General features: G+C 48.2%; 1 protein-coding gene across 3 annotated transcripts in view; it reads right to left on the bottom strand.

The window, feature by feature from the left end:
• Positions 1-13,451, bottom strand: part of LOC106748061 (RNA-binding protein Musashi homolog Rbp6) — a 728,960-nt gene that overhangs the window by 49,696 nt on the left and 665,813 nt on the right. For all 3 annotated transcript variants that reach the window (XM_014626258.1, XM_014626262.1, XM_014626269.1), the window contains 2 exons: positions 1,043-1,125; positions 237-321 (listed from right to left, as the gene is read on the bottom strand). In XM_014626258.1, the coding sequence (XP_014481744.1) occupies positions 237-321; positions 1,043-1,125 (168 nt within the window). The remainder of the gene's footprint in view (positions 1-236; positions 322-1,042; positions 1,126-13,451) is intronic.

Below are 13,451 nucleotides of genomic sequence, written 5' to 3'. Positions count from 1 at the left end.
GGCCGCGGTGGTGGCGGCCGCGGCGGCCGAGGGTGCCGCGGCACTCGCCGCGTATTGGTAGGTAGCGGCTGCGCTTGGCGCGGCGGTAGCGACTATCGGAGCGAGCAAGTGGTGGTGAGGAGGACCGGCGGTGGCCGCGGCGGCTGCATGTGCGGCCGCGGCGGCAGCCGTCGGCAAGGGATACGGCGCGTAGCGATAGGTGGTGGGGGTGGGTGTCGCGACCATCACCAACTCACCGTATGCGCCTCTGCTGGCCGCTCGCGTCTTCGCCAGATTCGCTGGGAGCATCACTTCCTTCGGCTGTGCCTTCTTGCACTCGACCTTGAAATTTCAGACAGTGCAGGTGAGGAAACAGAGACGGATTTACGCGTCGACCGGCTGGTACGAGAGATTCCGGAGGGAGGGGTGTGAACGAGCGATCGTTGCAAATCGTCGGGGCAACAAGTAGTAACGCGTGGGTGAGACGCGATGAGAAGTGAGTTATAGAGGGGTTCATTGCGATGTCGGGTGTTACTTGTTATTCGCTTCTTCTGTGCGTCATCGGACGTTATCTTTAGCTGAAAGCGCGTGTGTAACGAAGTAACCAAATGTCGGGGATGGGGTTCGAGGTGACTATCGAGGCCGGATCAGTGGCGAGTTTACTTGGGGATTTTTTAGTGATGTGAGGTGGCATCAAGGAAAGTACTTGACCGATGAGCGAAAGAGCTTCCCGTCGTAGTAGAAGGCAAACATCTCTTTCTTTAGCGAGCAACCTATGCGATATCTATCACGGCGAGCTCTTTCGTCTCTCTCTCTCTCTCTCTCTCTTTCTTTCTCTCGCGTATGACTGCTTCTGCATGTGTACGTCGCGTGCGTGTCAAATGCAAATAACGGAGAGATAGACCTTCTCGATTATACGGAAAATTAATTCCGCTCGACGCCATATTCGCAGACAGCGAGCGAAAGGCAAATACCTTTTGATGCAACCTCTGCGGGTACGTAGGTAAAGTAAAGGGAGGCACTTTTGGCTCTACGAATAGACTTTCCTGCCGAGGCGACTCACCATTTTGTTGTTGATTTCGTGGAAATGGATCTCGCAGACTTTGTCGACGACATCCTCGCTTTGAAACGTGACAAACCCAAAGCCTGAAAAAAGAAGCACATAGATTCTCGTTAAATCGTGATTTGTAGTGTCTATATTGGATGAAATGTGAATATTCGAAGTAACAGATCGGTTCAATTTGGGACGTGGTAATATATATTTCCTCGTCGAACTCGCGATTCCGCGAATTTTCCAATTTACGTTCTTCGATATTTAAAAAAACGGGTCACTGCGACGGGTTTTGAATGTATAGCTCGATTCGTACAATTAACATATCGTGCCGCATTGAGCGATAAGGAGCTAAGTTATTTATCGCATTACAAGTTCCAGAAGTATTTGGCATTCAAGCGGATCGACCCGCATTAATAAGCGAATCCGCATAGTTTTAAATCGGAGAGGCCGCTATTGGCAGGGACGCGAGCTTCCTGGTTTCGTTGCATATTCGCGGGAATAAGAAACCATCCCAGATTTCCATTAATTTAGCTGACGGAGCAAACGAGTCTCGTTTCTTCCCTCGCACCGCTCGAACGCGGTCTGAGCGAAATCTCCGTGAAATTTATTTCAGCCGAAGACGAACAGCGGGAAGGAGAGACAGCGAGCCGGCGAAGAGAGTCGTAACTTAATCAAGCATCAAGGGTTATTAAAAACTTTGCATTGCTCTCCGGGCGATTTTAATCTCGCCCTTCCCTTGCGTCGACTCCTTCCTCCCCCTTTCGTTCGTTCACTCTGTCGCTAGTTCTCGCTCTCTCTCTCTCTCTCTCTCTTTCTCTCTCTCTCATAGGTAGTAATTTCAGTCTCGAGATATCCGGCGAACGCGAGTTATACGAATCTGGTGCGCGATGTTGCTTAAGATAACTCGGAGTTAGTGCTTCCGTACTGAAGCAGTTGCCGAAGCTGCGCTAGCTGACCCGTAATTAAACGCATCCTTTGGTCATCCGGGAGGAATGTAGGCTGGCAATCCGCGGTTCCGCTTCATCTCCGCCCAGGAAGTCACCACAAAGTGCGGTAACATCAAAGATTACCGGGATAATTAACTTTCCACACCTAGTATACAGTAGTATATCGCCCGGTCTTAATATCCTCACGAACGTCCTACATCGATGCGTTATCGAGCGGTGAAAAATTCAACGCCCGATTTCCTCGGTTCCCCGTCGTTTCGGAAGTCGAATCGGGCGTCCGTCCGCGCAAATATATATCTAAAAGTTTCATCAGCTATCCGTTTAAATCAGGAAAGTCGCGTGATTGATCGAGCTGCAGTCTCCCGGTAAGATATAGATATCGCGTTCTTCTTAATTGCCGGATGAAGGAGCCGCTGGCGCGCTGCTGCCGTCACCGTTGCCTCGCGAAGAAAACTTGCCGAGACGTCGGCGCTGAGACAATATGTGCACGACACATTCAATTATTCAACGCTGACACCATTAATCGTTCGGCTCGTTCTCCGTCGGATTCTTTCTCTCTCACATCCTCCGCGCTCTATCCGTCTCTCCGGCGTACTACCCGCCCGTACCCCGCGCACCCGCTCCCCGTTTCTCGACCGTTCCGTCTCTCGCATCCTCTCTCATCCACCTAAGCTCCTCCTCTACTACGGGTAGCACGAGTGATTAAGTTATAAACTTGGCAAGACGTCCGTTTGAGCGCGCGGAAGGGGCTTACTTCATTTATGTAATTTATAGTACTCTGCCAGTCTAGCTAACTCCGCGGAGCCCAAGCCACTCCCCTAACACAAAGGCCATGTCCTGACACCGGTAACATTTAACTACCCAACCCCGTCTTCCTGCCCCATCACTTCGACGGTTCTCCCCCACGAAGAACGCGACAGCGGTATGGACTACACGCTGACATTCTCCGATAGCGGTTCGTCTTTTCGAGCGTGTCGCGCGGGATATTAAGAAATCGTCCTCCTTTACGAGACATCGAGGAGTTATGATTCATCCCCCGCTCGCGAGAGGGGGAGGAGGATTATTCGCGGGATAATATTTCGAGGTGAGCAGCCTTTCTCTCTCTCTCTCTCGAGATGTTCCTAATAAAATCAAGTCTTCCGTGTTCTTAATCGTTCCGACGTGGGAGTCCTTCTCGTCGTTAAAAGCCTTTCATTTCTTCCACGGCGTCGAGTACGACGAAGAATGACCGCAGGGTCGGGCGAGCGTGGGTGTATGTGTGTGTGTGGAAGCACGGTCAGCGATATACGCGAGAGTCTCGATAAATTGCCAGCCCTCCTCCTCCCACGCGGTCAAACTCGAATTTTCATAAGAGAATTTATTCCCGCGGCTCCGGACCCGTAGCCTCTCCGCGAACCTCCATTTTCGCGTCCGTGGTCGACGTACAAAGGGACGTAACCGCTCCCGCCGACCGACCGACCAACCGACCATCCAACCAAGCAAGGAACAGATCGACCGACCTCTCGTGGGGTTGAACGAGGCGAGGAAAAAATGCGAGCTCAGCTGGCCGACCCCTCGCCGGACGCCAGATGCGCTCATTTCAATAAAAAACACACTTCGAGATATCCCTCCGGCCGGGGCTCATCCTTTCGACCTCCGAGAGCTCCTTAAACGATCCATAAGCGGCCCCGACGGCGCGGAATTACCATCGGCAACCTCCTCGCCGCAGGATCGCAGCGCGTCATTCCACCCTGGAGGCGCAGAGCGAGCGCGGGGGGTACCTTACGGTTTCATAAAAGCCGCGCGAATGGACGGGCGAGGCGTTCACGGCGGGAAAAACGATTATTTACGATCCCGCGAACTGGTCGCTCGAATATATTACGCGAGATCGGCGGGCCGATAGTCGGCGCGCGCCTCTCATTACCATGGATATCGCTGAGAGATGCCGTGTTCGATTAGAGCCGCCGTCGGGTTCACGCTGATTAATAATATTCACAGTATTTAACGACAGCTAATTCGTATGTATGTATGTGTGTTGTACGTACGCGCGCGCGAAATGCACATTTCCACGCGGCGATTTCGGGAGGGAGGGGGGCGCATACGTTCGCATCTCCACCGGGTCAATTATTTACGCCGAACAAAAAGCAAACGACGCGTACGTTTAAACGCGATTAAAAAGTTGCGCGAGCGCAAGTGCACATACAGTATTTTAGGATCGTATTACACGGCGGCGGACAAATATGTACAGGCGCATGGGGCGAAATTGCATCAATACGGGCGAGCGTGCACCACACGCACCACGCAAAACGAGATTTTTCTCCCCTCCCTCCCTTCCCCTCGCGCCACCGTTGGTGCGATCCTACCGCATCCTTGCAAAGGAATCGCGATGGGGTGAGAACGACGGCGGAGAGAACGGAGAGAGACGTGTTCTCTCTGTTCTCACCGCCGTCTTCTTTCCGCTCCGCGGCGCACACCACTACATTCTCCTCGCCCCTTCGTCACCACTCGTCGACCTCTTGTTTCTTCCTATACCGCTTATTCTCCCTCCGATTCTCGAGTATAATGCGACCCCGCCATTGTGCCGAGCACGAGCGAGCGCGTGTTAACGTTTAAAAGCCGCGCGGCGGCCGGCGAGCGCGTTTCAGAATTTTATCGTGCATTGAGAATAAAGGTAAAAGGTTTCTTTCAAAAGGCACGCCGGCGGAACGATTTAAAACTTGTAAATGGATAGGAGTTAGACCCTCTCCGCGCTCCTCCGTCTTCGTCGTCTCGCCGATATCGCGCAACCACCCTATTCGTCCGCCGTCTTCGCCGCCCCGCCGGCACATAAAACTTCCGCGAACTTTTGTTTGTTTCCCGCGATGTATTTACGACGCGGAATCTCGGGGTGATCGATATACCGAGAGAGCCGCCGCGGAACGAAGTGACTATTTTATTTTTAATGTCGAACTTTGATGGCCGGTTTTACGAGCAGCGCCGACGGTAACGATAACGGTTACTTCTACGTCAATTTAACATTGTGGCGCTCGCTTCCACGGGTCGCTTCGCGTCCTGCCGCGCGGCGCACCGTTAAAATCTTGCGGTTAATTCCCCCCGACGTTTATCGTATTTTTCACCGTCGCCTTGTGCAATTGTTGCGTCGCACGGTCGTCTCGTTCCTGACGTTGCCGAGTTAGCGGACGGGTCATTCGATGAGAGTATCGTGGCGATAACGACAAACGGCGGCGCGTGGATCTGAGACGTCGGCGCGAGACCACGGATATTATCCCGCGTGAAAATCCGACGTTGAAATCTCACGGTTAATTGCCGTCGATTATAAACATATTCCTCGCGATTACGCTCGATAATTGATAATATCACGGCCGTTTGCTTTTTAACGCCGTCGAACTTTGATGACTCCTTTTACGAGAGGCGTGGACGGTAACGATAACGACTCCCTTTATGCGGTTCCAACGTTGTAAAACGGATCGTTTCATGTCGGGATTCAGTTAAAATCTTGCAATTAATTTTCCTTCATTGTAATCACGCTGTTCGCCACTTCTAGCCGCTCGTATAACGCCGTTATCTCATTTCGCGTCGGAAATTATCTTATTTACAATCCGTTCACTGTGATCAATTTAACGCAGTCACATCGCGATACGAAATGCAATCTAATTCTGATAGAAAACCACCCGTGTCGACCTCCGGATGGAAATTAATCGGGGCCTGCCTCGAGTCTGTACTGGTTCTAGATAGGCATATCCCGAAATAAGCCTGTCTTCGTCGGGCCTAGATATGGCCAAGAAAGGTAAATTCTGAAAGGAAATTTGTGAGCAAGCGCTAATGAGAATGTCCTAATTTGTACGAGCGTTGTATTTCTGTCCAGTGTTCACGTGGGCTTCCCTTTATAGAATAGATATATGTGGGGAAAAATTGTGCAAAGCCTTTCCAGTCCCCGTTTGAAATTTCTACCTGGGTTGTCACGTTGCCGAGTGAACTCGTCGCGTTGAAAACAAGCGATATTTCAATCGTAGCATAAGAGCAACGCGATGCTCGTCGATTAATAGTTTCAATTCTTAATGTCACGTGGCATTGACGGTAATTGGCCCTAATGACTGGCCGCTATATACGCACTTGTCAAATCCTCCATTTACTTAAGCGCCGTTCTATTCTAATGCGCTAGCTGGTGCGCAACGCAGAATTCCAATTCCACATTGGAGGCTATCATTATTATAGATGTATCATTATCCCGGATTATCGATTAGCCATTTCAATACGTACAGGCGCAATCATCAGTTGGAGCGCGTCAATAAATCAAGATGGCGTGTGGTGCAGGTGCCGGAATTAATTTCGCACTCTCCCCCTCCCGTCTCTCCCCCTCCGCGCCGTGACCTTAATCACTCTTACCATCCTCCGAGGTGATGATAGTCCAAGTTTCGAAGTAATAAAGACGATTAGGTGTGTTCCTTCGTATCATTTAATAATTCTGTCGCGAAAGTTCCGCGCGAGTGCCGGGATTTATGCATGCAATCAATCCTCGGGGCGCATCCCCCGCGATAACATCAGCAATACCGGATATCGTGCGGGTTATCTCCTCGATATCAAGACCGATACCGCGGCTCCCACTTGGAAGCAACAAAGACGACTATCAACTAACGCCTTACTGTGTAATTAGGCGTGTATTACGTAGCGATCCGGCTGTCGATTGGAACAGCAATAAATCAAGTAGACCGCGCGAGAACCAATTTGTGCCTCTCTCTCTCTCTCTCATCATCTAGCGCTCCTAATCGTCTTCTGCCGAGAGACGACCATAATCTAAGTTTCCGAAACAGCGATCAGCGCGGCTAGATAACCGCGTCCGGTTCTCTCTCTCTCTCTCTCTCGCAGCACAATTTCTCGTGCTCGATTCGTCGCGCTAGTTGCGATTTCACGTCGCGATTGCAGGGGGAACGACTTATCGGCTCGATTGGCTTCTGCTCCGCTTGACGCGCGATATCGGCACCCTTCGCGTTCCTTAATACGGTAATCGATCGCGGACTCGCTTATCCCGCCGCCGAGCCGAGATCGAGGACCGAGAAGTTTTAGGACGGTATGTTGTAACGCCCGTGATTGCGAGTATCGATTCTAATCAGATAATTCTCGCGGAGACGGATACCGGATGGTCAAACGGGGGAAGGACGCCGTCGCGTTATCGTCAAGTTTCGCATGACGCGCCTAAACCGATCGTACTTTTTCGCCGGCCGCTGCGAGCATAAGTAACTCGTTTATTGCGCGACTCGTTTCATTCCGCCCGGCGCGGTATAACAATCTCCGCGTAATCCTCTTAATGTCCAAATTGGCGAGTGCAATTCAATCCAAAGTTGGTAAAACGATAAAACGGGGGTAACGAACGACGAGACCGGTACCTTTGACCGGTCGGCGAGCACACGACGGGACTTTTAAGTCGCCGCCTGAAGGACCAGTAGTAACGATTATTACTGGTCGACCCAGACCTGTTCCGGACAGGAAGTTAGTGGCCAATAAAGGTCCACGGCATGTTACTGCTGGTCGTAGACTCGAGTTACCGAGCTTTCGTTACGGCCTCATCGGATGTACTCGCCCATAATCGATTAATATGTTATCGCGTACAGACCGTAAGCGGTCTATAGACTGCTTCTCTCCCTCTCTCTCCCCCTCTCTACCCCCCCTTCATCGACCGTGCGACACCAGTAAGTGTTCCTAAAGCTCTACGACAGGCTCTAAATATCCGCCATCCTTCAGTTTCTCACGCGGCCTTTCAATTCGCAATGAACGTCACATGAGGGATATAAGACTGACATGCCTTTTAACGGCTAATCGCCTATTCCAAGACTCGCGTGTAACAACGTTATTATCGATCTATCTTGCGCAAATTGTCGTTCCTCTTGCGGATTTTTCTTTTTTTCCAGATCCACTGTGATATACAGGGTATATCTGAATTCCATCAAAAAACTCACAGGATAGATTCTACATGAGAAAATAAATAAAAATGTCTTAGTAAATATATGCTCTCAAACGCTTAGTTTCTGAGATATAGCTGCCGCAATCTCAGTTAAAAAGAATACATTTTACTCCTTAAATGTCGTGTTTTATAAATCAGTAAGCAGACATATACTTGAAATGTTGTTTTAGCAGTTCTTAACCCGCTTATCGCGACACATTATTTTTCATCATTGTTATCTTCTAAAAGATCTATACTTCAAAAACCAAGCTTTTGCAGATATATGTTTACTAAGACTTTTTTACTTATTTTTCAACATAGAATCTGTCCTGTAAATTTATCAGAAGAGTTCAAGTACGCTTCGTATAATCGTAAACTAATTTCGAGATAGATCTGGATGATCGTTATATTAATAATCTCGTCATGTTAAGAGCTGCTAATTATTTCACTCTTGATAACGCGCTCGGATAAGGTATTGATCCTCGTAATACGTAATACGTAATTTAAAACGTTTCACCGTGATGCGAATAATTATCGTACCGCCAGTGTAGGATTAGAAAGATTTTGACGATATCTCCGATAATCGTGACAACTTGGAATTAAGTATAACTTAAATATCGATTCGCCGCGCCCGCCCACCTGCTTACGCGCGCGCGTGCGTGTATATAATTTAAAATATCTCACCGCGTCACACCGGGTATGAAAACCCCCGGAGATATCAACGTCTCCAAGTTTATTAACAATTCCGAGCTGCTTCTGAAATTTGCTACAGCGAGTTTGTTCCCAGTGGATGATGCTTTTTCGACGTTGCGATTCCAAGTTATATAATATTTATATTTCGGAGACATTCTCCCCTGACTCTCTCTCTCTCTCTCCCTTCCTCCTCTCTGAGAAATCGCGTCTTATACCACCGGATGCGTCTTGAGACTTAACGTGTTTGCAATATTGAGCGGGTTTATGTACTGGGTTATGCACTTTGAAGACGATTTTGTCGTTTCATATAGTCATTATCTGTACCTCAGACTCTCTCCCCCTCTCTCTCTTTCTCCCTCCGCTATCTCTGTTCGTCCCGTCACTCTTACCCGCGTCATCCTGTCCTGCTCACTCTGTGATGTGGTCTCAGTTGGGCCGAGTAACGGATATCAACTTGTTGATTTACCATGCCAACCGCGAAGCTGCGGTTGCGAGGCGTCCGAACTCTCTTGGCAAGCCATCACTTTCTAATGGCCGCCCTAAAACTCGTATATAGATATACCGATCCGTTACTCCTTGGCATCGATCAGCGCTACAGTCCTTTCGCGTTTGAGCCACCTGGGTATTCGTCGTTACTAATCCCTGAATTATTCACGGACAGGTATTATCACACGTTTCACGCGACGCTCCGTGTTGGGGGCATACGAACATGCATTAGAAGTACGTGTTCTGCGAGCTGTTCTATGTACAAAGTATCCCGAAAGCTGTCCTTCGCACAAAGTACACCGGTATACCTCCTGTCGGTTGAAGATTTCACAAGGCATGTTTGCAGTTTGCATTTGTTTTCCGTTTGTTTTCGAGGGCATCAAGCTTCCTTGAATGTTCGGCATTATTCGTCTACGAGAATCAAATTATTACTTGTTCTTTTTCCGCTTTGTTTTAATAAGGATCACTTGAAATTAACACTTCAGTGTGCATATTTTTCTAGAGATTTCAATTTTTTTTTAATAATTATTTATAACCTTGGGAATTCTGGAAAAATATATAAAAACATCTTTTACTATATATTTCGCCTTTTATTGATAAATATTTAGTGTTTGCATATTTAAACAAAAAGGGGTAGGTAAACAACGAAAACACAACTTGCTTGTTTCGAATTTCGCCGCTACGTAAACAGAAAACTCTAAATATTATATAAAAACAAACACAATATGAATATATGCAATATTATTGTTTTCTCATTAATACAACAAAAACACCCCCGATCTAATCTCACGCTCAATCATAAAGAAAACTGAAACATTGAACAACGGTGACATTTAGCGGTGAAATCGCCCAAAGTACCATTTGAACGACGTGCTTTGCAGATGTACAAACCTGCACGTTTAAACTTCAAAGTCCAACGAGGACGAATTGAGAAATTGAATATCAATATATAGCTTTGCATATATGCAAAATGGCGTACTAAGTGTTAATTGAAGAAGAAGAATAGATTCTGTTATTATTTGTATACAATTTGCAAAAATTCTTTAATATTCGCCGTTGCATAATTTCAACAATACAGCCCGACATAAATTTGAATCACGCGTCCGCCGCGAAATTCTCGAAATACACTGTGCCAGTGATAAAGTTGATTTTTTATACGTATATGAACACCATGCACAATTTACGAAGCGCATTTGTTATTTATATCACCGTTAAACGCAACAATAATGCTGCTAAGAGTCCGCCTGCCGGAGTCAATGCATTAATGTACGCGCGTGTATGAATGATGACAGGCAACTGTGCGTAGATTACAAGCTCGCACGCCAAACAAAACACTCAAAATCCGTTTTTGTCTCGCGCTTATACGGCCGTCCCTCGCGGAGTTATGCTGCCATAAATTTTCGGAGATGTCGCGAGCGAGTGCCTATATAACCGTAGGTTGTCGGAGCGGCATAAAAAGACACGCGGGAGGAGAAACGTCCCCGTCTGCATTTACTGCACGCTGACGCAGTAATTTCGATCGCGTTGTATGTATTTTGTTGTGTAGCAGAAAATGAAAAATTACGTTTCAAATGTTGTCGCGACCGATCGACGGATTGATGATTCGCCGCGCGGGACATAAACGAAATACAAATAACCGACGAAATCTCGCGCGCAGGCTGAAAATAAAAGCGAAAAAAGTAATTTAAAAATAACAATATCATATTTCAGGCAAAATAAAAGAACTGATTAAAATTGCTCCGGAACGTTAACCGAATAAAAACAGAAAAAAAAGAAGAACGCGCGCTTTCGGCATCGAGCGTATGCGTGCGCGCGTTTCCGACTTCGTCGTTGTAAATATTCCGGTGAGTACTTTGCGTTTTATTTTCGAGCGGACGATTCGGCATCGCCGATCGCGTCGAAACGGAGAGGGATTTTTACCGACGTTACGACGCATCGTCATTATGTCGGGCGGACGCGAGATACGAGGATAAAATCCGACATGCGAGAAGCTTGTCGCAGTGGTATCTCGCGGCACAGAGCTATGGCGGAAACGCGTGGCACGTTAATTAATCACTGTTAATTAGATGTAAGTTTCTTAGATGCGAGTCAGCCGCTTTTTGCACGCCGTCGGCTGACAGGCTTCATCGGGGACGAACGGAACTGCAAACTGCACTTTGCCGCATCTCGCATTTTGCTTAGCACGCAGCTGTGCTGGCGTCAGACGTCGGCCCCGTTCTATCTTCCCGCCATCTTCTCTTACTTTGTTACCCCTGTTCGAGTCCTCCGGGAAGGGGATTAAGCGAACGTACCAAATTGAGGTGCTTAAGTCGTCAAGAAGCAGAGGCAAAGAGAGTGAGGGTTTGAGAGCGCGCGAACCGGAAAGGGAAGGAGAGAGCAAGCGAGAACGAGAGAGAAAGAGAGAGAGAGAGAGAAGTAAAGAGGAAAGAGACTAAAGGGAATGAAGCGAGATGCGGGAAGATTAGACGAAACTGTGTTCCCAAGCCGGGCTTGCTTTATGGATACGCTCGTTCGACCACGAAACTCCGATATCTCCTCGCCGACGATCGAACCGGGCGATAGAAAGAACTCTCGCGCGGGCTTACGCGACACCGTCCAAGTTGAACATTATTCGTACCGCGGGTCATTTTCAAACTCGCTGGAACGTCGGAAAACTCCAAGTTGGAGCTGCCCGGCGGATAATGCGGCGAGTAATCCCAAGCCTATATCAAACTCCAGGCCGAGATTACGATAACTCGCTGGTAGAGACTAATTTCTTCAGCGGGGATTAAATCGGGGAGAGAGAGAGAGAGGAGTGAGAGGAGCGGAGGGACGAGGAGGTTCTTACCGAAGCTCGCATTATTAAGTTCTCGCGTGTCAACCGCGCCCTAGTAAAGAAAAAAGAAAAAAACAAGAGGAAAGTAAATCAAGTCGCTTCGAAAATAAACGGCCCGTACGATAAGAATTTCGCCACATCTCTTTTTTTTCGGTTCGCTGATAATATCGTGCCAGTCCTGCGATTCATACTCATGCGGTTGAGTGTATAATCTACTCGTTCTGCGATTCCCCTTTGCCCTTTCCGAAATTTAGCGATCAAATCGCTTAAATCGCCCATACAAAATCTCGATCGCTCCGACTGCCTGCTCGTTCGCGCTCTTCGTCCCTGTTTCGCTTCTCCTGCAAACCGCCACCCTCTCACGGGCGAATCTTATTGGCCATTGCAAATCGCGGCGAATTGCGGCTAAAATGACGCCATAAGACATAATTGAACGGAATCCTTCTCTATTAGGGACACCCATCATCCCCGGAACCCACTGTTTTCGGCCTTCATTTCTCGAACGGAGGAGGAGAAAGAGAAGAAAACAGGGACTGTGTCTTCGCGTTTCCTTTCCTCGTTCTCCGTTTCTCTCCCGCATGCCTCCTCCATGCTTCCTCCCCCGGTATCCGGGTCGCGTCCGAAGGAACGCTACCTACGTATCGTATTTGTCAGGTGCCCAGGAAGGGAAGTGGAGCACCATTTCGTATGTAAGCCGCACCGCGGGTTCCTTCCCGCGAAATTGTGGCGATTTATTATCGCCTGCCCCTCTCGCTAAGAAATGCCAACGACGTGAAACGCACCCCTCGTACTTTGCTTTGAGAGCTCGATGCGTAATGGCGTCTTCCACGCTGTTTCGGCAAGCCTCACGAGGACCCTAACGCTAACGTTCGCTGTTCACCCCACGAGAAAGAGAGAGAGAGAACGAAAGAGAAAGAGATATCGCTTTTCCTCTATCTCTTTTAATGCGAAATACGATTTCGTTGCAATACGATCGTTGAGCCATACCGTAATCAAACCTTTTCGACTTTTTATTCCCCCCTTCTTTTTCCCCAAAGATATATTCGGATACATTCCGGTAACATCGTTAAAAATGCAAATAAAATGTAAATTTCGCAGTACATCGGAGTCACACTCCGGCAATGCCGCTATGCTCGGGGGAAAATTTTAAATGTGACCGGTGTCTGCTAGCCGTCCAATGATAGCATTTTTTTTCGTTTTCTCGAAAAATTTGATACGATGGTGCCTAGCTAAGCTCCGAAAATAAAATGTAAATTTCATTACAGCGGGACGGATAAATGAATCGGTTCGTATGCGAACTGAATACGGATATATTTTGAATACGAGATAAACGTGCAGAATTTCCGCTCGCACGCGCGTTCGCCCGCAACTCCAACGGTACTTCGTATTCCTCTGCCCGATGCGCGCTTTCGAGTTCAATGCAGTCGAAGGTAGATGAAGGAGCCAGTTTCACGAATGAGCCGCCGACTTCTTAATCATAGAGAACGTCCCGCTTATTTTCGTATTCATCTCTTAGAGTCAGCGAGATATCCGCGTAGAGAAAGAGAGAGGGAGGGAGGG

The sequence above is a fragment of the Dinoponera quadriceps genome, unplaced genomic scaffold, assembly GCF_001313825.1.
Source record: "Dinoponera quadriceps isolate SergipeBrazil2010 unplaced genomic scaffold, ASM131382v1 scaffold163, whole genome shotgun sequence".
NCBI classification, from domain to species: Eukaryota; Metazoa; Arthropoda; class Insecta; order Hymenoptera; family Formicidae; genus Dinoponera; species Dinoponera quadriceps.
The sequence above is the reverse complement of the archived record's forward strand: the minus strand, read 5'-3'. Positions and strand labels throughout refer to the sequence as shown.